Raw genomic sequence first — 27805 nt, 5'->3', positions numbered from 1 at the left:
CAGCCTTGGAGGAGATTATGTTGAGAAATAAAAAAAAAAATTCTTAAAAACGTTGTTTTTCTTGGTCAGGCCGGAAACTTATCAATCCACCCTCGTATTTGTAAGTCCAAAGTTTTCGGCCAAAAATATTGTATAGTTTGGAAGTAACGCTCGGGAGAATTGTGACGCATATGACCTCGAAATGTACACACACGTTGTTAGCTATATAAAAATTTTTTTGAAAAAAAAAACACGAAAAAAGTGTGCGAGAACGTTCGTTAGCATGTTCGCTATCATTCCCCAGATCTTGAAGACAAAATATTTCTTATCCTAGGAAAAAAGCCGAAGGAATCTAACACTGAAAAAAATCGATAATAATTCCTAGGCGCTATGCAAATTAATCACATTTTGCTAAATTAAAACTTTTTTGAATCAACGTACAAAAAAAGTGTGTGGGGGCCAAAGATATCTTATAATATATAATATCTTTGTGGGGACGTCCGTTAGCATGTTCGCAATTATTTCCAAAGAAATATCTTTGTCATTTCCCAATTTTTTAAGGCAAAATACTTATTAATCTAGAAAAAAAGTCGGGGGAACCTAAAACTGATAAAATCGATAATTTTCTAAGTATCACATGACCTTCACAACTACCACCAATATTTTTGCTACCCCATACACATGCACATTCGGCACGTGCCGGACGGTCAGTGTTATTTACAGTAATTCTCTATAGTGTCCTAAGTATCCTCCATAGGCTCCTTTATAAGTATTTGCAGTAGGGTTTTTGAGCACGAGTTGAAGACAAAAACTTTATAAAAAATTATAATAAATCATTATTAAAAACAATTGATAGATTTTTAATTCAGAAGAAGGAATACCTTTCTTTAATTTGACTTGCAAATTTAATCGTTTTAAATAAGCGCGCTAACGGTAACTGCGGTCTCTGATTGTCAGCGGGACGCATGTGCAGTGCGCAAAGATCCGAGAAACCGCAGCCATGTGCATTACGAACATGGAGTTTACGAGTTTTCTGTAGGAAACTTGCGGTATTCGTTTGACGTTTTGTTTGTTTGGAATCAGGATGGCTGTCAAAGAAAAGCAGGTAGATTCCGCCGAGGAAATCGAATGGAACGTCGAAAATGAAATACAACTATTCTTCGCCATGAATGGCCACAAACCTGTTGGTAAAGTATCTCTTTTACTTGTATATCAGCTTTTAAAATCGAACGTTTTGTAGGTTATGTTCTTACTTCGTGTCTATTAACACATTGCGAAAATAGTATTTTAAGGATCACTTCATTGTTGAATTGCAGGTGTAAATAAATATTTCCACATGGTTTGCATTTGGGAGAAATTTCGGGCAGCTATTCACAAAGACGTTTCCTTGAAAACGATTTGGGACCATTTGGAATCGATGTACGATTTGATGGCCCTAGTATGTTTATCTCATATTTCAATCAAATAATTTACTTCAAGTTATTATTCCTTTATTGTGGACTTACAAATATATATATACTTCTTGTTGGTTATTAAATTATACTTTTTCCGTTTTTCTGCTTTCCTAAACCGCCACATTCATTGTTTTTATATATTTCTTAAATGAAACTCGGATGGATAAACAGTCAACTTTGCTAAGTACAAACCACTAAATTTCAGGACGATATGGAAGATTTCCCCTTCCCTAGTAACGAAGTAGATTTCACTCTTCCCGATTCGGAATTCCAAGACGTGATTAAATCCCGACAAGAAGAGCAGGAGACAAAAACAAAAGAACAGAAGGAAATTAAAAAAGAGATTAAAAAGGAGAAGGAAGTAAAGGAACCCATAAAAAAAGAGGTCACACCAAGGGAACAAAAAACGCCAAAAGAAGTAGAGAAAAAGAAGGAGGAAGTTAAGAAGGTAGTCAAGGAACCTGAAATCAAAAAGGAAAAGCAACGGGAAGTCAAGGATGTGAGAAAGGAGCAGAAAACTGCAGCGAAAGGGAGATTAAAGGGAAAAGACGATCAAGAGGAGCCAGGTACCACTGATCTTACTTATTCTACCACTTCTTTTCAAAAAGAATATTCTTAGTTTTAAACGTGTTTTTCAGCGGAACCGCTATTTCGAGAGAGAAAATGTCACGGATTTTTGAAAAAAAATCTTTAAAAATGCACAATCTTAATTTGTAATACTTATTTGTTAAATATTTTAAAGGCGAAAACATCCGAAATCGAACATCTTCAAATTTGATTATTAAAGGGTGGCCAAATTCATATTCCAAACGTTCTGTTTCAAAGTATAAATTCCAGATGAAAGCCTTAATTTTCTATTTAAAAATTAAATATCGTCCAATAATTAATTATATATGAAATTGAAATTTTTTAAATTATTAATTTGATTTAGTCTGATTGAAAAGTATGAAATGTCAAATTAGAAGCGTTTAAAATTTTAAAAAGCCTAGAATTAAATCTTCCATTAATAAAACGAACTTCCAACTTTTCTCTTTTGAACATTTTTAAAATTACAATTTAGATAGAAAATATAAGTTTGAAAAAGAATGATTTGAAATATTTTTGACTTTACAAGAAGTTAAGTTTTAACAAAATCTAGAACCTAGGAATTATTCCATGCTGAAAAAAAATCTTCAAAATAAAACAAATGTATTTCGCCAGTTCAAATTCTAGGTGCATGTGAATTATAAACTTATCTCATTTAAAAATAATGCAAGTTACTGAGTTTAAAATATTACAAAGAAATATTTAGGGCATGGATCAATCCTTTCATTGAAAAATAATTCATATTTGAGCGTCCTTGAAACTGGATGCTAATCTATTTTTACATACTTCAAAATTAAATGGGTTGTGTTTGAGAGGAAATTTATTAATTTTATCGGAATTTATGAAGTAATTTTCAAATATTTTCTTTATCTTTACTAATATTTCGCATCAGAGTTTAATTAGTTCAATTTTATGCGGCTATTTTTCTTTATTGACATATTTTTCTTTTTCTCTAAAAGTCTCTCAATTTCTCTGGTATAGAACTGTCAGTGTAAAGTTTAGAATTTTTTAATTTCCTTGTAAAAGACCGATAATTTAGAAATCAAAATTCTGTAAAAACCCTATTATAAGGAGTTTGATACAAAATTTCATCAAGTGTTTAAAAACGCACTTCTATAAATTAGTTTTACAATTTACACAATAAAATCAATTATAAATTCAAAATATCTGCATAGAATGCAGAATTATCAAAATAATTTTCTGGATTTTTCATTTTTTTTAATGAATGGTTTAAAAAAATAATTTCATTTGTGTAAATCTAATTTGCAAATCCGTAAGATTTTATGCTAGAAAGAAGAAAACTCAAATTTCTATCGGGAATGGTAAAGGCCATGTGACGAGTATAACAGCTGATCAAGTCAGCCCTAAGATCAATATTTTTTCACCCATATTGAAAAATAAAAGTTTAAATAACGCGGAAATTCTTTTCGAGAAATGTTAATAAATATTCAAGGATCGTTTGTGGCCTTGCAAAGAGTTAGGGGAAGAAAAAAGTTTATTTAAGAAAATAATGATTATCGACGGACGCATTCAGCCTTTACAGCAGAAGTTTTGACTTGTACATGGACATAGGAAACACGGAACTAGGCATGCCATCCTAACTTGGACGAGCTCTCCCCACTCATGGAATTCTCCCCCCTCCCGTGGATTCAACCCCGCTCGCCCAAGTTAGGATGGCATGTCTAGTCCCGTGTTTCCTATGTCCATGGTCCATGGACTTCTAGCTTTCTCTGTCGGTAATCATGCAATATGTTTTACCCACAGGCTCGTAGAAGTTCAAAATTGTCTACTCGCTGCGATAGCGCTGCTTTGACACAGCTGATATGTATGTCAGACATGCACCAGAGGTGAGGTGGCATGCACATAGGAAACACGGAACTATGCATGCCATCCTAACTTGGCGAGCGGGGTTGAATCCGTGGGAGGGGGGAGACCCGCCATCTTACGATGTGCCATTTTTTATTATGCGCACGAGCATTTTTGCCGACAAACTGTGCATGAAAATATAAACATGTGGGCGCTGCCATGTTTTTCGCGGGACATCAAAAAGTGGCGGAACTCCCCCCTCATTACATCAACCCCGCAATGGCATGCCTAGTCCCTTGTTTCCTATGTCCATGATGTCAGACCAAATTTGTTTATTTGCATTTCATGTACAAACATTAGTTTTTGCATTATTTGTGCATAATGTTCGTGAGCGATTTTTGTTGTTTTGTCCCTCTTTGATAAATATAAACCTCGTAACTAGCAAATTGATAACTTTGAAAATTGATTCCAGTGGTTTCCAGCACGGTCGGTATTGCTCCAAAATAGAAACGAAAAAAAAACTTTTTTTACAATTCTAATTATTTAGGACCAGAGACACATTTCTGCATGCCTTCTGTTTAGCGTGCCAAATTTTTAACACGATATCTCATTTCGTGTGGACGTAAGTTGAGAATGAAACTTGCACTTGTATTTTCTTCGAAATTTTTTTTTTTTTCAAAACTTGCACCGGAACAAAGCAGAGACATGGACTTTATTACCTTCTCTTACATTTCCCAAACTTTCAGAGCGATACCTCATTTCGTTTAGACGTAAGTTATTATTTTGTTACACCATTAAGCCATTTCCCTTTCGAGGCAGGCGTGGCTCACTCAATAGGGGAAAGGAGTAGTGTGTGGAAGGGATAGAGATTTTTCAGATTGATTCAGAATTCTCGTGCTATTTAAGTAAATAACACGTTCGTTCCGCAACAGTGCTCCGACCCAGGTTACTGATCAATCTCTAGCTCATTCACGCTACTGACACTCTTTTTATTAACTATTTGCCGCCATACTTTTCTGTCCTGGCATACTTCTCTAGCTTCTTTTATGTCCATACATTTTTTCATGCAGGCTCTCGTGTTTCTGTGACTTCTTATGTCTCTTCTAAGTAGGGTTTTTATTCTAACCATTCTTTCCGCGGTCTACCTCTGGGCACGTTGCCATTTATTTTACCTTGATACACTTGTTTCGTTAGTCGTTCATTTAGCATTCAGTCGTTCACCACATTCTTTTAGAATTATCTCGTTACTTACTTTGTCCATTAGGGATTTCCCGCTTATTATGCGCATGAATCTCATGTCAATTGCGTTAATTTTACTCTTATCCTTTCTTGATAAGTCCATGTCTCGCTACCGTATAGTACAGTCGGTACAAATATAGAATTATGTATTGCCATTTTAGCTTTATTTGATATATTTTTACTTGTGATAAGGGGACCTGCTCTACCAATAACCTTCTTACCTTCATTTATTCGTCTATCTAATTCCTCATCTATCTTCCCGTCCATAGTAAATAAGCTGCCAAGGTATACGAACTTATCAACTTGTTTAATTCTCTCATCATTTAACAAAATATTGTATAGTGTTTTCTCACTCTTTCCTTAGAACACCATACTTTTTGTTTTATTTGCATTAATTTTGAGGCCCATGCTCCTCATGCTTGCATCTAGTTTATTCAACATTCTTTGTAGGTCTTCGATAGATTCTGCCATAACAACCTTATCATCTGCGAACGCTAACCCACGTACCCTTATTGTTTCGAGATCCACACCCTCTTCGTCAACTTTTATTCATTTATACATAAAATATTTATTGTTTAAAAATCTGATCTAAAAGTTGGGTTAGTACTTCAATTCCAATCGTCTATTATTCGTATTCTTTGCATAATATGGACAAAATTTGTATATACATAAGTTAATTAAAGTTTATTCAAGCTTACAATGCATTGAAACTAACATGAAATAGTGAAATATTTTTTGTTGTTGTTTGTCTATTAAAAAAATTGTTGGACAAAAATGTGTGTTTTTCACTTTATAAAATTGAAATTCCATCTCAAACGATTTGTTTTTAGTGCTTAATCATTGTGTTAAACTTCACAAAACAATCGTAAAAACACTGTTATGCAAAAATTAAAATACATCTTTAAAATTGTACTTACTTTTTCTGGTTCCAGTTTTCGGCACCAAGTGGCGAAATGGTAGACCAGCATTCCCAATATATTATTTTATGTATTTTTCTCAACGTATAACGTTTGATATAATTTTCTTCTTTTAGAAAAAAATTAGAAATTTATCTAAATTGAAAAGATCCATGCCACTACTTTGATATTATGATCTCTTGAAGTGAGTCAGAACCCTAGAATAATCTTGTTTCTAATTGCAGTGCTCGAAAGTAATGTATCATGTTTAAATTATTTTAGCTGATTATTTTCAAATTAGTTTAATATTTTCTTAATTTATATTCGTAGTCATTAAGAAGGAACGCAAGGAGTCAGAATCAAGTCGCGAGGGTCCAAAAAGAGCGCCGAAAAGACCTACGAGACAAAGCACCGACAGTTCATCAAAAGCATCTTCTAGTCCACGTGATACGCCGCCTCCAAAACGTCGAAGAATATGACTGGACACTCGTGTCCGCTCTCTATAAATACTATTGATTAGGTAAACTGTTCTACTCATATCGCATTTCATCGTTTACTGTTAAATTTGAAACAATCATGATATATAACATTCGAGAATGTGTTGCAGAATGTAAATAACTTAGTATTTTTTCTACCTGATTGACTCCAATTAATCAATTTTTTTAGCATTTTGAGAAAATACTGCAGTCATTTAGTTGGAACTAAAATAATAATCCTTGCAAAATTTGGAGATAGTCAATGTTTGGTTCGAATTCTTAAAATTATGTTTCAAGGAAGTGTTCGCCATATCTACTTTACGACAGTTTTATGTTACGCGTAAAACTAAATCCTTTTGTACTTCATAAATATGATGTAAATAAAATACTAAATTGCACTCCCGAATTTCGTGATTTAAAAAAAATTGAAACCTTTCCCTACATCAAATCCAAATATTATATTAGCAAATAATACGTACTTCTTGAAATTGAGTTACACTTGAAAAAGAAATTAATCGATTTTTAATTTTTCACCAAGATGCTTAAGCTTTAAAAGCTTCTTGCTGAAAACGACTAAACGTCACTCCGAAAAACTTAATACAAATATTTATGAGCAAATTTAGAAATCGTTAAAATTTTCTTTTCAAAAAGAAATTCAAAATAGGTTTATTTCATTTTTATAAATTTGTAAAATTGAATAGAGGTGTCTTTGAACAGTAATTAAAATTTAACAAATTGGCAGTTTACTAGCAATGTTTATTCTTTACATCCATTGAAATGCATCACAAGATGAAGTAGATTATGTTAGAAATGTGGAGCATCGAAGATATTCAGCATGTTTCGATTCTAGAATTTTCAAAGCAGACAACCGCCTTCCCACCATTCCAAAAAAATATCCTGGTAACTGAAACATTAAAATAAAAAAAATACTTTAGTATCATTTTTATATTTAAAAGTTTGAATGGTCTTCGAGAAAACCCAAGTACCTAGAATATTTTTATTTTATTTCTGCTTTCAATATATTCGTAGTTGGTATAAGGTTTAAACAACTTAATCATTGTTGTGTCAGAAACAAATATTTAATCCAAAAAGGTTATTTGTTTAATAGTCATTGTTTAAACAATCGTCTAATTTTCTTTTATTTTACCTCTCAGCTTGCATCTTTTAAATGTATTTGTTTCTTTTACACCAAAATTTAGAACTTTCAAACTGCTTAAGAAAATGTTCATTAATTTAATTCTTTACTTGTTTTCATTTTCTACACACCTGTAGGAAGATCACAAATATTTTTAAAGCTTCAATTTTAATAATCAATTATTCAGTGAGAAAAAGCTCAATAATTTATAAATAATTACAATATGGACAAATATTCTTTCAAATGTATAAAAAAAATATAAACTGGACTCAACAAATGTTAAAAAGGTTTTGAAGTGATTTAATAGATATTACACGAAAAATTCGAAAGGCAGTCTCTATTGTGTGCCAAAAAATCCATCGCTATTCCTATCGAAATTTCGATACACGTAGCTACGAATTTAAAATGAAATAAATAGAAAATTAAATAAAAACATTTGAATACTTTTTAACCAAGAGTCTTTCGTATTTATGTATTCTGAAAATAATTCTGTATGTAAGAAATTCAACTCTAAAATTGAAGCAAACCAAATTCATAATAATTTTGAAATTTAACATACATTAAAGCAAATGAAATACGTAAGTTCTAAATATAAAACAGAAATTTATAATTAGATAGACAATTTTAAGAAATCTCATTTTTTGGCATAAAACACAGAAAACACCTTTGAAAATAAAAATGTGTGTGTGAGCCCAAAAATACGACAATAGAGCAATGTAGCTCAAGAAAGCTCTTGTTTTTAATCAATTATTCTCTACAAGTAGTGACATACGTTGAAATATGGAATAAAATTCGAAAGCTAACCTCAAAATTTTAAATCGACACACATGTTCAAAAAAGTGAAATATTGCAATAAATGTTCTACTCACCAAAATTTTTTTCGGAATGGAAGTTTTGTGTTTCTTAGAAGGTAAAAAACGCCTCATCGAAGTCTCCTAGCTTCACGTTCAGACTCTAGGAGGGTTAGAAGGTCGCCTTCTCGAACGGGGCCTTTAACGTTCCTGATGATTTGTCGGTTCTGTTCACCCAAAAACTCGACTTTTACTTGTGTACATTGTCCCTGGGATCCAGTACGGCCCAAGACTTTGATTACACGTGCCAAAACGACGGGTTTATCCATGGTTTTTCAGTGTTTCCACGTGTCTTGAAACAGTCACTCGACCAAAAGAGCGTTTCTCGCGGAAAAAGACCCGCAGCTGCGCCTCGTGGCTTTTGCTTGCCTGCCAACTTCCGTAAACTCAACAGTAACATATAACCCAATAAAACCACTCATTCGACTGTAAGAGGCAATCTCATTGGCTGTGCAACCGGTGCATCCCAACTCAGGGAAAAAAGAATCTACGAGAAATTTTAGGTTATGGATCACAATAAAAGTTCCGACTTCCGACGCTTACGATTGTTCAAATCGGTCACGTGGGAGAAGGGCGCGAGATTTAAATTGTGAACTTTGCGAAATTACTTAGAAAATTAAGACAAGTATGTTAAAAATTAATGAAACAGATATTTACATATCAATTATATATATTTCTTCACGCGCATTCCTTCGATCTTAACACTGTACATTACACTGTGCAGTCGTCATTCTACATTTAAGAGCTAATAAATGCAATGTATGGTCATTGAAATACATTATGCTACACAAAAAGTTAATCTTTCGCTTTTCATGATTAAAATAAAAATTCAGCTATGTGCGCGAAACTTCTGTATTGCGCCAAATCAGACATACAAATTGTATGATAATCAAACATAAGAATAATCTTACGCCTCATATACTCTGTAAATTGCGGCAGACGAAAATTCTTCCGAATCTTTAAAGATAAATTCGGCAGTTCTAAAAATTTACTCCGGACATTTAGAAAAAACTTTAATTACAGAGTAATTTCTTCACGATCACATTTCTTTTTGATAAACAAGCGTGATTACAAACTAAATTAGTTAAAACAGATTCAAGTTTCCTACATAGCATTTTTTTCTTAGAAAAGAAAATGTAAACCCTTTTTTTACAAATTAAAACTTGTATTCAAACGACTTTTGTAATTTGTATTTACGTTAAAAATATTTACAATTTAAAGTATTTGAACAAACGGGTTTTTGATGAATTTCTGGATTTAAAGAAATGCTTTCTTTTATTGGGAATGGTAGTCTACCATTTTGCCACCTTGTGCCGAAAACTGGAACTAGAAGAGTAGGTACGATTTTAAACATGTATTTTCATTTTTGCATAAAAGTGTTTTTGCGATTATTTTGTGAAGTTTAAAACAATTATTGAAATACTAAAAACAAATCTTCATAAAAAACAATTCGTTTCAGATAGAATTTCCGCCTCATACAGTGAAAAAACACATTTTTGTCCAAAAGGTTTTTAGACAAAAAACAGTTATTTTACTATTTTATGCAAGTTTCAATATATTGTAAGCTTAAATAAACTTCAATTAATGCATTTAGCAACCAATTTTATCCAGATTATGCAAAGAATACGAACAATAGACGATCGGAATTAAAATACGAATTCTAATCTAACTTTTACATTCGATTTTTAAATAGTAAATATTGCAACTATAAGATAATAAAAATTCAATTTGAATTCATTTCGCTTCAAAGTAAGTCCATTTAAGTTCAGAATCTGTTGAAAATTACAATAAATAGTACAATAATTGTTTTTTCTTAAAAAAATATTTCCGTCAAAAAATGTGTTTTTCACTGTACAAGATGTAAATTGCATTTAAAACCCTTTGTTTCCAATAAAGGCTTATTGGTACTATCCAATAAATACTTTAAATTCCACAAAAAAATCGTTAAAACACTTTTATGCACAAATTAAAATGCATCTTTAAAATCGTACCTATCCTTGCTAGTTCGGATGTTTGTCACCATATGGCGTATCGCAGTTAAACGATTCCCAACACTGAGGAGTAAAATGTATGAAACTTTGGCCGTATTTTTCTTTCGAAGAGGTGCTCTAGTGAAGCCAAGACAAAAAATTCAATAAATTTCAACAATTTCATCAATTTTATGAAATATTTTTTTTTATGATTCTTGCTATCTCTCAACTCTATAATCTACGTTTTGTGCGTTTGCGAAGATTCTTTTGCAGGCTATCGACGGTTCAGTTTTTTTTTTCTTTCAAAAGAAAAGGTAATATGATTCTATCTCTGAAAAGTTTTCGCAAATGCCTCTTTTAAGTCGCTGGTCCAATCGAAGCTACAACTATAGAAATACAGAATGTAGACAAATTATTGTCAGTTTAGCGCTCCATTCCAATATTTGCATGCCTAGAGGATTGGACGGTTTTCCCAGCATTGAAAAATGAAAATGATACGTTAATTGTTTGCGCATTGTAAAAGACGTTTATAATTTAATAAATTTCTCAGGAGTGAAAAATAAAACCTTAACAAGCTTTCAATAATAAATACTGGGCTTATTTTCAAATCTGATTCTCGCATCAGACGTCAGTTTACAAACGTTTCCGTTTCTATCATCAAATCCTATTTATGAGTCTAAAATACTGTGAAGAAATTGAACAAAATTAAACACTAAAAACTCATTTAGGAAATTTAAATACATTTTTAATCAAATAGTCAATAAGATACTCTCAGTAACTAAGGAACAGAAATTTTATAAGAATTTTATGTTCGTTCATTTGCGCTTATCCAGGGTGGCCACTCAAACCGTAGATAAAAATCCCTGTCATTTTCCACGGTTAAGATTGAACAATTTCAAACTGAAACTTCTTAACATTAAAATAATTGTTGATATACAATTATACAGGATTCAAAAGCAAATAGTTTGAATTAAAAACATATAAAATAACAAAATCTCAAATCACTGGAAATTTGACAGTTTTAAATTGGTAAAAATCTTAAGTTGAAAGTATCTATTCCTTTGGACTGAATTTATTCAACATTGAATAAACATAATTTTTATGATTTTTGAGTTATATATTTTTTTATTTAAAATTAAGAGTTAAATAACTGGCAACGTCAGTGAGTTAAAAGTAAATATATATTTAAAATTAGTGTGGGCTCAAAGATAAAAAAATTTGATACTAAGAGCAGTATTAATATCGAAATTTAAACCATTTAAACAATTATAGTTTTGAGACATTCAATATTTAGGAATTTATAATAATTAGATGAGTTGAAAATTAAATAATTATTTAATGAAAAACTTCAATTTTTTTAAGCAGTGCCGACCACAATATTCCGTCCATTAAAAAACTCGTATTAAAAACAGGCCTCTTTTTTCATTGTTATTTTGGCGATAAATTAATTTAGGATTTTTAAAAAAACATGTAGAAAGATAAATGTAAAAATTAAATTTTTACGGAAATATCATGATTAGCTGAAAACATTTCAAAATTTAAAACTTTAATTTCAAAAATATCAAATTGACATGTGCCTCATTTTTAATTAGAAAATTTATCAATACTTATGAATTAAAAGGATTCAACAATGAACAAATTTTTATTTAGTTCCTAAATTATGCAAATTTTGTGTACTTAAAAGGATTTCCGAAAGGATATTTTTAAATAATTATAAAAACAATGTAAATTATTAACCGAAGAATCACACAATCTTTATAAATTATTAATTTTACTAGCTCTATATTATTGAACATATTTCAGATTTAAACTACTTCTTAAATAAAATGTTCAACAATTTGGGAACTCTAACTTGCATTTGATTTTCACTCGTATACGTTTAAAATATTAATCTTGACTTAAATGTTATGTTTCTAATTACTGCCTGATTAAAAGTAAATTCTGATAAAAGCTTCAATGTTGCCATTCTAAATTTGTTGAAGATTTTATGAAAACTGCCCCATTTTAATGAGATTATGACTATTATCGCAAAGTTGTGAGTTTCAGTTATTACATAAAAGTTAGAATCACAAAACTTTTAAAAACGTTACTTAGGTTTTGATTTCTTTACAGAAAATGTTTGAAACGTACAACTATTAATTAAAATTTCTACTTTCAAAGCAGGATTGTATTATATTTATAACAGTAATTAGGTAAAATAAATAGCAACTTTTTAATATCCGATGAAAGGATTGCCATCCACAACGTGAACTTCTAAAGCGAATAATTATTCTCATTTATTGAATAACAGATTGTCGGTGGGGCTTTTTGAAATATTTTATGAATTTTTTATTAATTGAATATATTTCATACTGAAAATTATAAAAAATATTCAGCCACTACACAAATTCAGTATTTTTCTACTTTCTTCTCGATCTAGTGGCCACCTGTTATCGTTTCAGAAGAACATTTTATTTCACGCACACCAAGACTCATTCGACAAATTTACAAGCTAGAGAAATATCTTCTCTTAAATAAGTTTCGAAGAAAAATAGGCAATCTAGTATCTTAGCTATTTTGTCTTAAATTTACTTCATATTCATTACCTAAACTCCTTACCCTCTCCAGTATATATAGCCCTCTATAAATCCTATTAAACATTAATATTAAGCTAAAACAGTAAAAAAAAAGCCAAACTCGGCTTAAAAGCTTAGCAAAAACTAGAAAATGTGATGATGATAAAAAAGGATTTTGCAAGACTTGTTATGAAATTTGGAGGATAAGAAACTACTGGAGATGAGCAAGAAGTAAATATCATTTGCCCTACAACGAAGAGACAAGATCCGAGATCGGCGTATCACGAATGTGAGAGCGTGTCGAAATTCGGAATTTGATTTTATCATCTCGCCTCACGTTCTTTAACAGCCTGGTGGGAATTTTGTGAAAGCTTCTACACACGTAGAATGTAGATTTACTTATTTCACTCGCAGACACTGAAAAATAACGTCCATTGCTCTTCCCTTGATGTTGAGGTAAATTTGTATAAGCTGGATTCGGATTCTAATTATGTGCTTCAATAACAGTTTTGCAAATACTAGTTACAACATCAAATCAATCAACGGCCTAGTAGATTAACTATGTCCGCAGGCATCGTTACTGCCAGAGATTCGTCGAGAGAGTTTGGCCAGGTAGAGCTGGGGGTGCTGGTTTACCAGGGGCGGGGAAACCAACTCCGTTTAGGGAAAGACCTGACATTTGTTGTTGCAGCTGAAACAAAATTAGGCTTATAGTTTTTTCTGTATGTTTTTCTCATATTTGTAGATAATAATCTTGTTGATAGTTTATTAATAGTCATGTATACTCCCAGTCAACGAGTATTCCTCACCCTGAGAGAAATTGATCGAAATAAAAAGTTTTACATCTCTATCAAAAATTCATGTATTTAAAAAAATTCAACGTGGTTTTGAAGGTTGAGTCAATGCTTTTCAAATGAATTGACTTTGTCAAAAAATTGAAATTTGAGTTTTTTCATAGTAAATAAAAACGATCATTGTTTTTTTCCATTTTTTTGTTCGAAAAAAACATGTGTAATTCTGAATGAAATTTGTAGATTTCAATAAAATCGAAATAAAATTGATGCGTATTGGTGTTTTCTTTTAAATGAACCCAATATGACATTTTTTTACTAAGGCGTTTTAAATTTATGACATTAACAAAAAAAAGTTTTTTCAACGCTGAATATCTCGGAATCTATGCATTATAGAAAACAACTCCATAGAGAAAAAACGTTTGTTTTTACATATCGAGTAAGCATGTGCGAAGAAAAAATAATTTAGGGAAAACTTTTTTTTCACTTTTTACCATTTTTGTTTTTATTTTAAATTAATATTTTCTAGCTTATATACGCAAAAGAATATAGTTATAAATCTATTGAATATATTATTTTATGCATAAAATTTAGAAAATATTAATGGAAAAAATGGTAAAAAGTGCACACAACAAATTTTTCGAAAAATTAGTTTTCTTCACACTCATTGCACATGTCAGAACAAACATTTTTTATTTTTTTATTTTTTTATTTTTTCTATCATGCATAGATTCTGAGACATTCATCGTTGAAACAAGGCCAGGAGCATTTGAAAGCTATTGGCTCAAACTTCAAAATCACTTTGGATTTTTTTAATACATGAATTTGTTTATAGATATAAAACTTTTAAGTTCGAACAATTTCACTCAGGGTGGGCAATACTCGTTGACCGACAGGGTAAATGTTAAATTTGAAGCGTTTAAAGCTGAAAATTAAACATTTTGAGAAGGCTTCGAACGTCACATTAGCCCGATGAAATTAAAAATAAAATCGCATAAACTAATTAAAGACATTGTAAAAAGCATCATAAGATACTCAAATAATGAAGAAATTAATATACAAGTTTCACATCAAGAATTCCAATTTGTAATATTTTTGTTTTCGGCTGAGAAAATTTAATTAAACATTATACGACTTATAGAAAATGATAAACAAAAAGCTTAAATTTTTTCTTTCTAGTAGAGAATTCTACCGCCATGTAAATTGTATTTGCAAACACGAAATGAAATTTTTAATTTAAACATAAACTAAAAATTGTCAAGAAATTCTATGAAACAATATTGATTATTTTGTATTTTATGTACTATTTTATTTTAAAGTATTTTTAAATCCAATTATGTTCTACATTTTAAACTTAAATTGTTATTATTAATTTTTATTAATTTTTTTATATAATTTTTTTTTCTCTTTATCACGAGCAAGTTGTGCATGCTGAAGTCACAAAATCGTTCCTCGGCGAAATATGTGATAGAATATTTTATTGTATTAAGAAAAATACGATTATAGCAGACTTTATTAATATTTCAGCGAAAATGACAACAACAACAAAAAACACAAGAAGAAAAGGGCTTATAGTCTTTTTTTATAAGTTTTCGTAGAAACGAATTTACTCTTTTCACTTTTCATTTCTCGTTTCACTATTGCACAAAAAATGCGAATTTTCGTTTTTCGTCAAAAGAAATCCAATTTTCTCTTCTCTAAAACGAGAACACAAGATAAACTTTTATGGGATACATTCACCATATTAGTAATATCTTTTTATCAGCATGCACAACCTACGCGATTTGAAATGTATTTGCCTTAGAAATAAATAAAAATTATTTAATTTAAAATAATTTAATTTTTTAAAAATTCATTGTCAAATGCTTTTATTTTAAAATTGTGTAACTGCAAACGCAAATAATAATAAATCTTGAACGTAACTGAACTTCAAAAAGGTCTAATGAACGAATTTTGTATTGCTTTGTAAACTATAAACAGAATTGAAATATTGATACATTTAGATTAAAAATAATATAGAATTTAAAAGAAACGTACAGTTCCTTTCTTATTTGCAGCTGGATATTTTTAGATAAAATATATAATTTGAAAAAACACTTCCTTCATTTGGATATTCAGAATTTTTGGCACATTCATTTTGAACACTTAGAATTTCAATGGGATAAATTAAGGTTAAAATTTGATGCAGTATGATTGAAATATGAAATCACTCCTTTTTTAATACATGAATTGTATGTATATTCTTCTATTTCGAACGTTTTGAACTTGAAAATATGTAACTATTAAGACTGGAAATTTTTTAAGAAAATTTTAGAATCTTCAAGCATGTAAACTAATTACAAATAGTTAAATTAACTATACTAAATTCTTAACGTTTTGAAATTAATATTGTCCAATTTTTAAGTTTTGAATTTCAATCAATTCAAGTTTGAAAGTTTTAATTGTAATAAATAGATTGAAAATATTGAACTAGTGAGAAGACGGGAGAAAGTAGATTCGTTTCAGATGCATTTTTCTGTCTCCATTCAAAATTGAAATATTTTATAAACAAACCTGAGGTGCAACTCCAGAATTTTGTAATTGTTGCGTCGGCAAATTAAAAAAGGGATTGCTTCCTGGGGCTGGTAAAATATTCGGAGTTGCCATCATCCCATTCCACGAATTATTACCGGTTACGTTACTTTGTCCAAGAGGATTCATCTATAAAGGGAAATATAATAATTACTCACAATCAGTAAATTCACGCCTGCCACCAACATTTAAAGTTAAAAAAATGTTGGATGTTGCAATTTAAAATTATTCGGGTTCTAACACTTTTATCAAAAACAAGGAATTATTTCTACTTGCAAGATATGTTTAAAAAAGACGAGAGAAAAATTATTATAATTTTAAGTATGGGTTAACTTTTTTGTAATAAAAAAAGTCCTCTGCTTTAAGATAAATTTCATATTTTTTGATAAAAATGGAACTATTTGTTCCATTTTGAATTGAAAATTCAGTTTTTTTGGTAGAAACTTATTTTTTGTTCAAAAATTCATACTTTTATCGTAAAAACTCGTCTACAATATTTTTCAACAGAAAATTCAACTATTTTTTTGAAAATTTATCTTTTTCATTTAAAACTTCATCTGTTATAGATGACATTTCATTTTTTGTATGAAAATGCAAATTTTTGGTTAAAAATTGTTCTTTGCTTGATAATTCAACTAATTTGTTTCAAACATTTGGTTGAATCGCTTTGTTAAGAAATCACTTTTTCTGTTGAAGATTTATATTTTAAGTTGAAAAGTTATCTCGTTAGTCAAAAGTTTAATTATCGTGTTATAAATAATTCTTTTTTAATTGAAAATTCAACTATTTGGGTCAAAGTTAAACTACATTGTAAAACTTTTTTATTGAAGGCTTATGTCTGGTTGAAAATTTAACTGTTTAATTGAACATACTTTCTTTTTTTTTTAAATTAATTTTTAACAGAAAATGGAAGTTTTCCATTTTTTAATATTGATATTTGTTAGTTAAAAATATGCGGTTTTTGTAAACAAATTATTTTTTAGTTTGAAACTTTCCTTTTTTTGCATAAAAATGCATCAGTTTCGTGGAAAATTAATTTTTTGTTGAACAATCATATTTTTTGTTTGAAGATTGAATTTTTGTAAAGAAAATTTGTCTTCTGGTTTGAAGGTTCAATAACTTAGATAAAATTTTATTTATTTTTTGAGTGACAAATCTTTATTTGTTGGAAATTCGTCTTTTTGGCTTTAAAATTATTTTCTTTTGTTGTATAAATTATATTCTTTTTTGATTAGAATATAAACTGTGATATTTTTTAGTTGGTAATTTGTCTTTTTAGGTTGAATATTAAACTATTATGTTAAAAATTCAATTATTTTGTTTAAAATTGAAGCATTTTGTTATAGAGTTATATTTTAAAGTAGAAAAACTTTTTTTTTAAATAAATTAATACATTTGAAATTTTTAAATTTGTATATGAAATACAGTAATTCCTGAATATGTCTGAGCTAAAAAATAATTTATATTCAACCGCTGATATAACCTGAAGAATAAAAATATTGTTAAAAATCATAAATTCTTCAATTCTCTTAAATTCTGCTCTATTCTGTCATATTCTCAGTTATATAACCTGCACTTAAATTCTCGGGAATTTAAGAACTAGAACTGCATCATACAATGCTGTCATTTTGGATGAAAACGTTAAATAATTTAATCCAATGAAAATTATATAAACGTTTACAGAATTAAACTTTCATCTAGCAAAAATACATTAAAATGTAAGTAAAAATTTCAATCCCAATGGTAAATTCAAAATACTTTATCAAAATGTAAAAATAATGATATTCAACTTTATTCTAAACATGTCAGTAATTTTAGTCAAATTCTATGAAATGAGCCCATTCTTATTCAGTTTGAGAGATAATAAGACAATAAGATAAAAGTTAGCTAATTAAATGCAATTGCTTTAGTATACATAAAGGTATACATTTCTCTTAAATTTTAATTGAAATTATTAATATTAGAGGCATATATTTAGAAAATAGTTGAATATCATTATTTTTACATAATAATGACGGAGAAATTTAAGCTTGAAAGTCTCAAAATTTTACATTTCGAAGCATTATTTTTAACGTACTTTTTGTATTGAAATTTTGACTGAAGTTAAAATGTATTCTCACTAAATGACAGTTAATTTCTGTGAATGACAAATGGCACATTCTTTTTTGGCAGCATGCACTCACATTTAAAAATCAATTTCAGAAAGGGAAACAAATATTAAAACGTATAAATAGTTAACTTCATGTCTACGAACATTTAGGAACACGATATTTCAATATCAAATTTTTTAACCACGTCGCAACCACTTTCGGACGATCTATTCTAGAATGACCCCCAGATAATAAAACAAGTTTTATGAAGGTAAATCTAAATCTACATACAATTTGAGCTTGCATGTTCACAGAAGAGTTCATTTGTCCTATCGCGATCGAACTAGCACCCATACTGCCCATTTGTGGATTCATGCACAATTGAGTCATCTGATTCGTGGCCTGCATCCCCATTTGAAAGGGTTGATTAACTTGTTGACTTGGAAAACTATTTTGATGGAAAGCTCCCACATTTTGTTGTGTAAACTGCTGCACTGGTATCTGTTGCGCGAACATTCCACCTGAAAAATAAATGATAAAAAATGACAACAAATCTTTGAAATCTTGAAAAACTGTGTGAAATCTTAGAAATATTTTGAAATAGAATCAATATGGATTAATGAGGATAAGTGTGATACCGGTGCTAGTGTGATAAAGAGAAAATTAAAAAAAAAAGCAAATCAATTCTTACATTTTTTTATAATACGAAGATTATATCTTTATTTGTAGAAAATACAGCTGCCCATAGTAATTACTTTAATTCATTATTTTAAAAGAAACTGAGATGCTTTTGATAGAATCCATTACAAAATTAGGCAGTTTGTACACTTTAAGTCGCAGAATTTCTCAGCGATGAAATATGTTATTTTTAGAGGAAGTTAGACGTATTTTACCGAATAGAGAAAAAAAATTCCACAAATTGTGGGCTAAACTATTCTTGTGGTCAGGAGAATTTTTGATCGTAAAATCGAATTTTATGTTTAACGGATAGCGTAGCAATCAATAAAATATAAGTTGTTAGTTGGTCTTACGGAAAATTCCGCAACAACAGACAGTTCTTAAATTTTAAGGTTTACGAATTTTAAGGTCCACAAAAGGCCCTTTAAAAGATTTTTTGTAAACATAAGTTTTATTTTGTTTGGGAAATCTCTTCTTCTTGTTTAGAATACGTATCTTGAAAAGAAATTTGTATTTTTCTAGCCATTTTTCAGTCTAATAGGTGCTGAGATATGTACGCAGTAGCATTGGTTATTAAATTATACATAAATTCTATACAGAATTGCATACAAGATTTTAGTGTCGACTGGTTTAAATGGGAATTTAATTTAAATGTTCCAATGCAATATAATACAGTAGCCCCAGGTTGATCATCACTATGCACAGTCTAGCCAAAAGCACTTTTTTTTTAAAAAAAGTCTGTCTAGAAGCCAATTTTCAATGGATTTTTATTTTTTGTTTAAAATGACCGTAATAGTATATCATATAACAGTATATCCACTCGGTGCGGAAATTTCGATTGGGCTAAACCAACATTGGTTATTTAACAACAAAATAAACAATATTTTTATCCTGACTCTTCAAATGGACATTTTTTCAAGATCTGCGAATTGACTAAGGTACAGCTTGAGTCAGTGTATTTACTATCTACGCAATAGTTTTCAGTAGGCTAGAGTAAAAAAAATTTATAATATTTGAAGCAAATTAATTAACAAAAGCCATTTACTGTAGTTCACATGATAAGTTGCTTGATTGTGATTATTTAAAAATGTCTGCTCTTTCAAAATTGTTTAAACCATTTTTATAAACAAACACACTGTCTTTGTATGTCACAATAAATAGGCTCCATTTTTTTCATAGAATCGACCGAAAATGTCTTGCCAAGGAATCCTTGCTGTCATTTTTTTCAAAATGACAGCAACTTGATAATTATCTAACAAATATTTATAAACAAATTTATATTCTTAACATTATTCCACGAATAGGGCCAATTTGGTTGCGGAACCCACTAAAAATGTATCATTAGTAAATTCTAGCTGTAATTTTGTTCCAATTGATAAAAAATATTAATTTTTAAAACCATTTTTATAAATAAATGCATATTTTTACCATTTTTCCAAGAATGGACTCCATTTTCTTCGCGCAATCAACTAAAAATGTATTTATAATGATTTTTTACTATGAGACTTTACCAACGGATAAGAAAAGTTAATTATTTAAACCATTTTTATAAGCAAATGTATATTTTGGTCACTTTTGCAGGAATAGGCTTATTTTTTCGAGAAGTAAGCTAGAAATTTCTTACCTATGACTCCTTACTGCCTTGTTTATCCAATTAAGAAGAACTGTTGATTATTTACACAATATTTCTGTAAAAATGCATAGTTTGCCCATCTTTACATTCTCATTGAAGATAATGTAATGTAATCGTCCAAATTTACGATCACTGGTTTTTAAAGGATCTTTACGTTTCGACACGCACAGAATCCGAAAAACATAAAATTTTATCGGTGTCTGTTTGTATGTCTTTATGTATGGTTACCTGAATGTTGTAGCCACGCTAACTTTTGAAAAATGTATCCAATCGAGTCAGCCTTTGATACACTTCTTAATATTTACCAAAATGAAGGTTAAGTTCGTTAAGCAGATATTTCCACCCAAAATTTAAAAATTTATAACATTTTCAAAATTTGAAATTTTTTCAAATTCAAACAATTTTTCCCAAAGTTTCTTATAGATGGGACTATAAATTATCCAACTAAAATTTTCGATTAAAATGAAAATTAGAAGTTACATACTTTTGAAAATTTTGAAAATGTTCAGAAAAATAAAAAAAACATATTTTTCTGATAGATTAGGAAATTTCATTTCAATTAGTCGCTAGATATCAAATACATTTCAAAACTATCTGAGTTAAATTTTTTTGACTAGACAAAAAATTTTTCAAAATTTGAATAAAAATTTTTTATGAGTTTTAGACATTTTTGTATCAAATTTTCTGATACACGAAAAAAATACTTGCAAATTATCCTATTTATATTTTAAATTCGATTAAATTTCAAAAAGTTATATGCTTTTCAACATTTCGAAAATTTTCAAAAAAAAGGAAAAAATGGTTTAATGGGATAAGAGATATAAATTCAAATTTCTACTAGATGTAAAATATATGTATTTCGAAACTGCTCTTATGAAATTTCTTAATTAGACAAAAGTTCCAAAAGTTGGATCATTTTCAAAAATATGCAATTTTTGTTTTTAAGGGATCCGTCAGTTTAAAGCGTTGTTTTTAGTAGATTTGAACAATATTAACCAATTATCTTGCTTGAGTTTTCCAATTGGACACAAATTATTGAGCGCAGAGCGCGAGTTTCATAATGAGAATGTAATCCTCAAAGCCGTAGGCGCTTTGACAACCTTCATTAAGAACAATTCGAAAAAAATTGCAGTTACAATTTTCGGCTGTAATTCCTCAGAAGTTTAAATCACAGTTTTCTATTTAAGGTATAATATTTATGATGTTTGAAAAAATTTAGTTAAAGTGTACGCATTAAACGTATGAAAACGAGCGAAATCAACAATGAATAAAGGGCGGAAAAACTAGTGGGGGTAAGCGCCACTTTTTTCGAAAACGAGTTTTTTGCATTTTTTATTAGTCGTATGGGCCCTCACCAGCGCGTTGCAGAAATGGTAAAATTTTTTATATTCTTTTTTGCACTGATTTTTAAAATCACGTTCTTTGGTGCTTGATATAAGAAAATTGGTGCTTGATATACGAAAAAAGAAATTTTTCATTTGCGCAGTGAGCTAAAAAAACTAAGGTACATGTATTAATATTAATTAATTAATAATACATGTATTAATCAAAGGTGTGATAGAGTTTTAGTTATTGTGTTCAAATAAGCCTATTCCTGCAAAAGTGGTCAAAATATACATTTGTTTATAAAAATTGTTTAAATGATTAACTTTTCTTATCCGTTGCCAAAGTATCATAGCAAAGCGTAATTGAAAATAGATTTTTAGTTGAATTTGCAATAAAAATGGGGTATATTCTTGGAAAAATTGTAAAAACATAGATTTATTTATAAAAATTGTTTTAAAACTTAATATTTTTTAGCAATTGGAATAAAATTACAACTAGGAGTCACTAAGGATACATTTTTTTAGTGGGTTCTGCAAAAAAATGGCCCTATTCGCAGAATAATGTTAAAATGTGAATTTGTTTATAAATATTGTTTAAATAATTACCAGTTGGTGTTAATTTTTAGAAAATGACAGCAAAGATTTATTAGCAAGATATTTTTAGTCGACTCTGAAAAAAAATGGAGCCTATTCATTGTGACACACGAAATATGTGTATTTGTTTATGAAAATTGTTTAACTAATTGCCAAATAGCAAATATTATTAAATATTCACAACAAGCATACGCTTATCTCATATTCTGTATAAGAAATGTTAATTTCAAATAAATAATCATTGCGAATAAGAAAAGGCATTTGTTTAAAACATTATACAAATTTTTTTTCTTAATATAACCTACAATAATATTCTCAAATATTTGAAGTATTTTTATTCAAAGTTTAATCTTTAAATTTTGTACCACACTTATCGGTATTGATCCTATTTTTAAATCTTTAGTCTTTGGAAATCTATTGGATCTTTGTGAAATAGTTTGTTCTCTTTGTAATATTGATATATCGATAGGTTCTACGAAGAATATGCTATCTTTTCGTTCCCGTTAAGAATTAGGCTAACTTCATTTAGCTAAGGTTTCAGGAGGAATTAATAACGTAATATTTTTCGAAATGTTTCCAACGAATCCAAAACTTCAGCATTTTCTATTACAGTTTATAATATAATTTAGTCTCCTATAACTTTCAAAACAAGAAATTTTTGAAGATTTTTATTTATTTTAACACTTCTACGTGTTTACTAAATTTCATACAAAATGAAGTTCGCCTAATTCTTAACGGTAACAAAAAGATAGCCTATTCTTCGTAGAACCCATCGATCTGATCTACACTCAAAAGTTGAGTGTCAACCCCTCGATGTAAATTGTTTTAAATTCCCAAAGGCGAAATTAAAAAATTGTAAACGAACCAGTAACTCCGAAAAGTGATTGTTGTTGATGACTCGGTGTGCCATAAAGTGCTAGAATACTGTCCTTGGTCATTTTACTTTTTTCCTGAGCAGAAGGAGCCGTTTGATTGAAAAAAATCTCTTCTTCAGATTTTCCGACTGAACTTTCCGCGGCTGTTGTTGTGCTAGCAGCGCCGTTGCTGGTGGATGTCGAAGAGGGTGTTGCAGATAAGAATGAGGTGAAAATATCGTCCCCAGAACTAGAACCATTCGCAATATTTTCGTTTCCTGGGGCACCTGTTGAAATAAAACAGCTCGTATAGCTACGAAGAATATTTGCTATAAGTTGAGACTTAAATCGTCAAATTTAAAGTACCGAGGCCTAAGAGGTCGAGAGTACCACCACCAGAATTGCTGATTCTGTTTGGTTTCGGACTGATGGAACTTCTGGGTTTCGGCAACTGAGGTACCACTTCCGGTTTTTTAACCGGCGGCAGAGGATTTTGCACTGCGTTCGATTTTATACCTTCCTTTTTGCGTCGACGTTGCTTCTCCGCTTCATCATCTAATTCCTTGTCCCAGTTGATCTATAAACAATACAAAATTTAAAATCTTGTAAGGCTTTAAAAAATACCTTCAAATGTAGATGTTTAGTTGAAAATAGTTTGTATACCTTTGGCAATGACGGAGGAACCCATTCCCTAGCAATATACTTTTTATGTTCGTATTTTGCACGAATGAAACTTTCAAGACTGCCGTCAGTCTGAGGTCTACGAAAACTGTCTGGGAGATTTGCTTCGTACACAGCCCTTGCTCGAGAATTTCCCATTTGCTGAAGACTCTATGAAATTTGTATAAAAATTACATTAGGCTTTTATTTTTAGCTTAAATCTTTGAAAGTTGTAGGAAGGTGATTCAATAAATTTGAAATAAATGCTTTTATTAGACTAGGGCACGCAAGAAAGGAGAATTTAGTTTCTTTCGATGCTGAGACAATAATACGATGAGAATAATGGTGGCCTCATGTACTGAAGATTACTGATACAAACCTAATTTTTGTGAGAAACATATAACTTACGACAACTTGTTCGGGAGTCCATGTGTCCAGATTAACAGACTTCACTTTGCTGATGTGAACCCCGAGGTTCCTGTGAATTCCAGCACAGCGAATGCATAAAAATATTCCCAAGTTCCAACTTGCCCATCTTGGTCCTGCAATAGAAGATTTTTAAAGAATAGAAATGTTTTGTATCGAATTTATAGAGACGAACGATATTTATGTATTACATATCTTTACAAACTGGAAGCCAATCAAAGAAAACTAAGTGAGTGTTTTCAGAATTTCAGATGGCTGAAACATTTTTTATATTATTGGACCATTCGAAATTAATATTGAATAATTGTAAGTTTAGAAGCCTTCAATATTAAAAGTTAAGGAACTTTTTAAAAAAATTCAACATGAAATAAAGGGTGTCAGTACAGAACTGGATAACCAACATTTTTTTCAAAACTGATGCTATTGCATGAAAAATTCTTAAAAAGTCAAATACACGTTGTGATAAAAAGATTTGTTCGAATTCTCGTGTTTTAATACAGTAATAAAAAAATGCAATTAAAATTTGAGTGCGTTTTAGCATCGTATTTGAGGGTTGCTAGCAATATATTAATTTTTTTGCGATATTTTGTTGAAATTAATATAGTTTATTGAACAAAATTCCACTTTTTACAGTCCTTTCATCGAATAATCGTATATCTCAGTACGACACCGTCAGACTAAATTTTTATTTTCTTGGAACAGAATAACTTACATGTATCAAACGGTTTGTTTACTTTTTCATGTCAAAACTTGTTTACCCTCATTCAGGAACTCAACATCTCAGGTGCAAGTTTTTTTTTTATTTAAACAGAAGATTACTTTTTTATTGCAATCTGCAGCATAGCCTGATCAAATTTGTGGCCATTGTCAGTTTGACATTGATAGTTACGACATCTATTTTTTTGAAAATAAACGATGTTTCAAATCAAATTTTTTGGGATAAAATTAGCAAAATTTCATTTCGGAAGCGGACTTGTGGCTTATCTATAAAATAACAATTACACCCTTAAAATAACATTTACTTTAGCATATTAAAAAAGACCTTGATATATTTTCAGGGCTAACGTTGCGGAAAATACCGTAATATTAGCCCCAGTGTCATAATTGGCCAGCTAGTTGAAAGTAAACTCCGCAATACCACCTTCAAAATATTGAAATAATTATTTGATAAATGACTCTATTAAAAAACTTGCACATTTTTTTATTGAATATATTTCCTTATTTTTCATTTGGTCGTAACTACTGCGGGTACTGAGATTTCGGTACAAACAGCCGGATTATTTCGGGAACACAAAGACACTGCCTAATCTTTTATTTTTATTTGCGTTTATTTTTGGTCTTCTCCTTAAGAAAAGGTAATGCTTAAAGTCTTCAAATTTTTAGTTATTTACAATTTGAAGATTTAAAAAATTTGTAATTTATAAACAATGTCTACTTCAAAGTTTTAGTTCTGTAAGAGCCAATGTAAAAATTCTTGAGTCTGTTTATTTTGGAATGTTGTCAATTTTAAATTAGATTTCTATGATTTTTAACCCTTAAAGTACACACTGGGATACAGCTGTCCCAACGACGTAATTCTTCAAATTTTGCGTATCCAAAATTAAAGGAAACTGGTTTTTTAAAAATTCAATAAAGTAATATTTTTTCATATATAGCACATCAGTAAAAGATTCACCTACATTTTTAGACCTTAATACGCACAAATTAAAAAGTTATGAATTTTTTAATGAAAATACCCATTTTTCGTTTTTTTTATATTTTCATTTGTTTTTACATACTTAATTTTAATATTTAGCTTTATTATCGATTTTATTTCATAAAATATACTTTCAAGAAGCTATAAACCAAAAATCAAGTCAAAATATTAAATAGTTTCATTTTTATTAAGGCTTTTTCACTGGGGTACAGGTGTAGCCAGTGTGTACTTTACGACTCTAAAAATAAGTGTGTACTTTAAGGGTTAAATTACGATTTTTTAAAATTTTCCCTGATGTAAAAGTCCCAAAGATTAATTAAATAAAGTTGTAATAGTTACAAAGTTATAACTATTTCAATGTATACTGATGCTAATAAACAAATAACGATATGAAAGACATGCTAGCAATTACAAAAGAAACAGTGGGTTAATTAAATACATTGTCAAGGTTATGCAACGAAAATATATATTGAGATATTATTCCAATCAGCTTAAAGCAATATTTATTTGCAAAATACGCCTACTTTTCAAAGTTATATGCAGCTATAAAGAAGCTAACCATACATTTCAGGAAAAAACACATTTTTTCAAAAGAGTAGGGTTATTTTTTGCTCCGAAATCAACGTAATCACATAAAAAAATCCTTATTTCCTATTGCAAAAATAAATTGCACTGGCGTGATAGATTTAAATAACTGTCAATAATGACGTTCACGAGTTTAGTGTCAAATCAGCAGACATGATATTTGACAAGAGTATTATAAAATCTCAACCCCCTGTCAAGAAATTAGGTCGTTGGGTCGAACGAATAAACAAAGCCGGAGGGAATGGTTGACTTTATCCCTTTACTTTTTCTTTTACAATAAAATTAATAAAAACCTGAAGTTCACGAACCTTTGGCATCACAGTCGACACAATATTTGTTGTCTTCATCGCGAAGCATCTGATTGAGCAGGTTTTGACACTTGTCTTGAATTTGTTTGGTACGCTCCTTTTCAATGCGAGTCGTCATTTTTACGTCTCGTTTTTAAACCCTGATACGAAAAGATGAAAAAAATGTTTCCAATGAACCACCGAATTTTTATTTTTATGAATCAGGATGCATCACAGAAGCCAAAATACTGAGTATAAAAAACACAGAACTGACCACGAAGACAAAAGTTCATAAGACACAAGACACAACAAGGAATACCGACCATTGAACTTATCGATAACGCGCCAATCACATTGCAAGCTTCAAGAGAGCGTATACTTTTTGTTTGGTGACATGAAAACGCGGTCTTTTTGAAAGTTTAGTAACTTATCTGAAATTACGGTAAGTTTGAAGAACTTGTTCATAATTTAATATTTTGATTTCTTCAGATTCATTTTTCTGACAATGAAAGTGGAGATAACTAGTCCACTGACCAAATGCATTTCAAATCATGCAAGTTCTACACTTAAAGCCGCAGAATCTCTCAGGGATATGAATTTTCGGCTTCGTTTTTCAAAAAAAAACACCCCCAACTTTGTATCTAAAGTTATATAACTTTTGACCTGATG

The 27805-nt window shown here is 29.9% G+C and overlaps 3 protein-coding genes across 4 annotated transcripts; 1 reads left to right on the top strand and 2 right to left on the bottom strand.

Moving 5' to 3' along the window:
* Nucleotides 1-972: 972 nt before the first annotated feature.
* On the top strand, nucleotides 973-6841 carry LOC117182162 (MRG/MORF4L-binding protein-like). 2 transcript variants are annotated; one of them, XM_033375214.1, is made up of 5 exons: nucleotides 973-1166; nucleotides 1296-1417; nucleotides 1639-1999; nucleotides 6290-6479; nucleotides 6626-6841. In XM_033375214.1, exons 1-4 carry the CDS (start codon nucleotides 1064-1066, stop codon nucleotides 6436-6438), a joined length of 735 nt encoding a protein of 244 aa, XP_033231105.1. In that variant the 5' UTR covers nucleotides 973-1063; the 3' UTR covers nucleotides 6439-6479; nucleotides 6626-6841. The 2 variants fall into 2 exon arrangements, with proteins under 2 accessions (XP_033231105.1, XP_033231104.1); XM_033375213.1 differs by having other exon boundaries at nucleotides 6290-6841.
* Nucleotides 6842-7170: 329 nt separating this feature from the next.
* Nucleotides 7171-8786, bottom strand: LOC117181453 (40S ribosomal protein S28). Its single transcript, XM_033374113.1, has 2 exons — nucleotides 8440-8786; nucleotides 7171-7339 (listed from the first exon to the last, which is right to left on the bottom strand). Exon 1 carries the CDS (start codon nucleotides 8688-8690, stop codon nucleotides 8493-8495), a length of 198 nt encoding a protein of 65 aa, XP_033230004.1. The 5' UTR covers nucleotides 8691-8786; the 3' UTR covers nucleotides 7171-7339; nucleotides 8440-8492.
* Nucleotides 8787-9078: 292 nt separating this feature from the next.
* Nucleotides 9079-27470, bottom strand: LOC117181452 (stromal membrane-associated protein 1-like). The gene is made up of 8 exons (XM_033374112.1): nucleotides 27158-27470; nucleotides 24551-24684; nucleotides 24146-24313; nucleotides 23849-24059; nucleotides 23494-23769; nucleotides 18690-18919; nucleotides 16291-16437; nucleotides 9079-13637 (listed from the first exon to the last, which is right to left on the bottom strand). Exons 1-8 carry the CDS (start codon nucleotides 27273-27275, stop codon nucleotides 13524-13526), a joined length of 1398 nt encoding a protein of 465 aa, XP_033230003.1. The 5' UTR covers nucleotides 27276-27470; the 3' UTR covers nucleotides 9079-13523.
* Between the last annotated feature and the right edge of the window lie 335 nt (nucleotides 27471-27805).

This window comes from Belonocnema kinseyi, chromosome 10 (genome assembly GCF_010883055.1).
Source record: "Belonocnema kinseyi isolate 2016_QV_RU_SX_M_011 chromosome 10, B_treatae_v1, whole genome shotgun sequence".
Taxonomy (NCBI): Eukaryota; Metazoa; Arthropoda; class Insecta; order Hymenoptera; family Cynipidae; genus Belonocnema; species Belonocnema kinseyi.
This window is presented reverse-complemented; position numbering and strand designations above follow the sequence as displayed.

Excerpts from the sequence above, each read along its gene's own strand:
- LOC117181452 (XM_033374112.1), bottom strand. The coding sequence starts at position 27,275 with ATGACGACTCGCATTGAAAAGGAGCGTACCAAACAAATTCAAGACAAG. Across the intron at positions 16,438-18,689 it reads TGAACATGCAAGCTCAAATT|ATGAATCCTCTTGGACAAAG; the intron begins GTATGTAGATTT and ends TTCCCTTTATAG. Across the intron at positions 13,638-16,290 it reads ATTCTGGAGTTGCACCTCAG|CTGCAACAACAAATGTCAGG; the intron begins GTTTGTTTATAA and ends ATTTTGTTTCAG.
- LOC117182162 (XM_033375214.1), top strand. The coding sequence starts at position 1,064 with ATGGCTGTCAAAGAAAAGCAGGTAGATTCCGCCGAGGAAATCGAATGG. Across the intron at positions 1,167-1,295 it reads GAATGGCCACAAACCTGTTG|GTGTAAATAAATATTTCCAC; the intron begins GTAAAGTATCTC and ends GTTGAATTGCAG. Across the intron at positions 2,000-6,289 it reads AGACGATCAAGAGGAGCCAG|TCATTAAGAAGGAACGCAAG; the intron begins GTACCACTGATC and ends TTATATTCGTAG.
- LOC117181453 (XM_033374113.1), bottom strand. The coding sequence starts at position 8,690 with ATGGATAAACCCGTCGTTTTGGCACGTGTAATCAAAGTCTTGGGCCGT.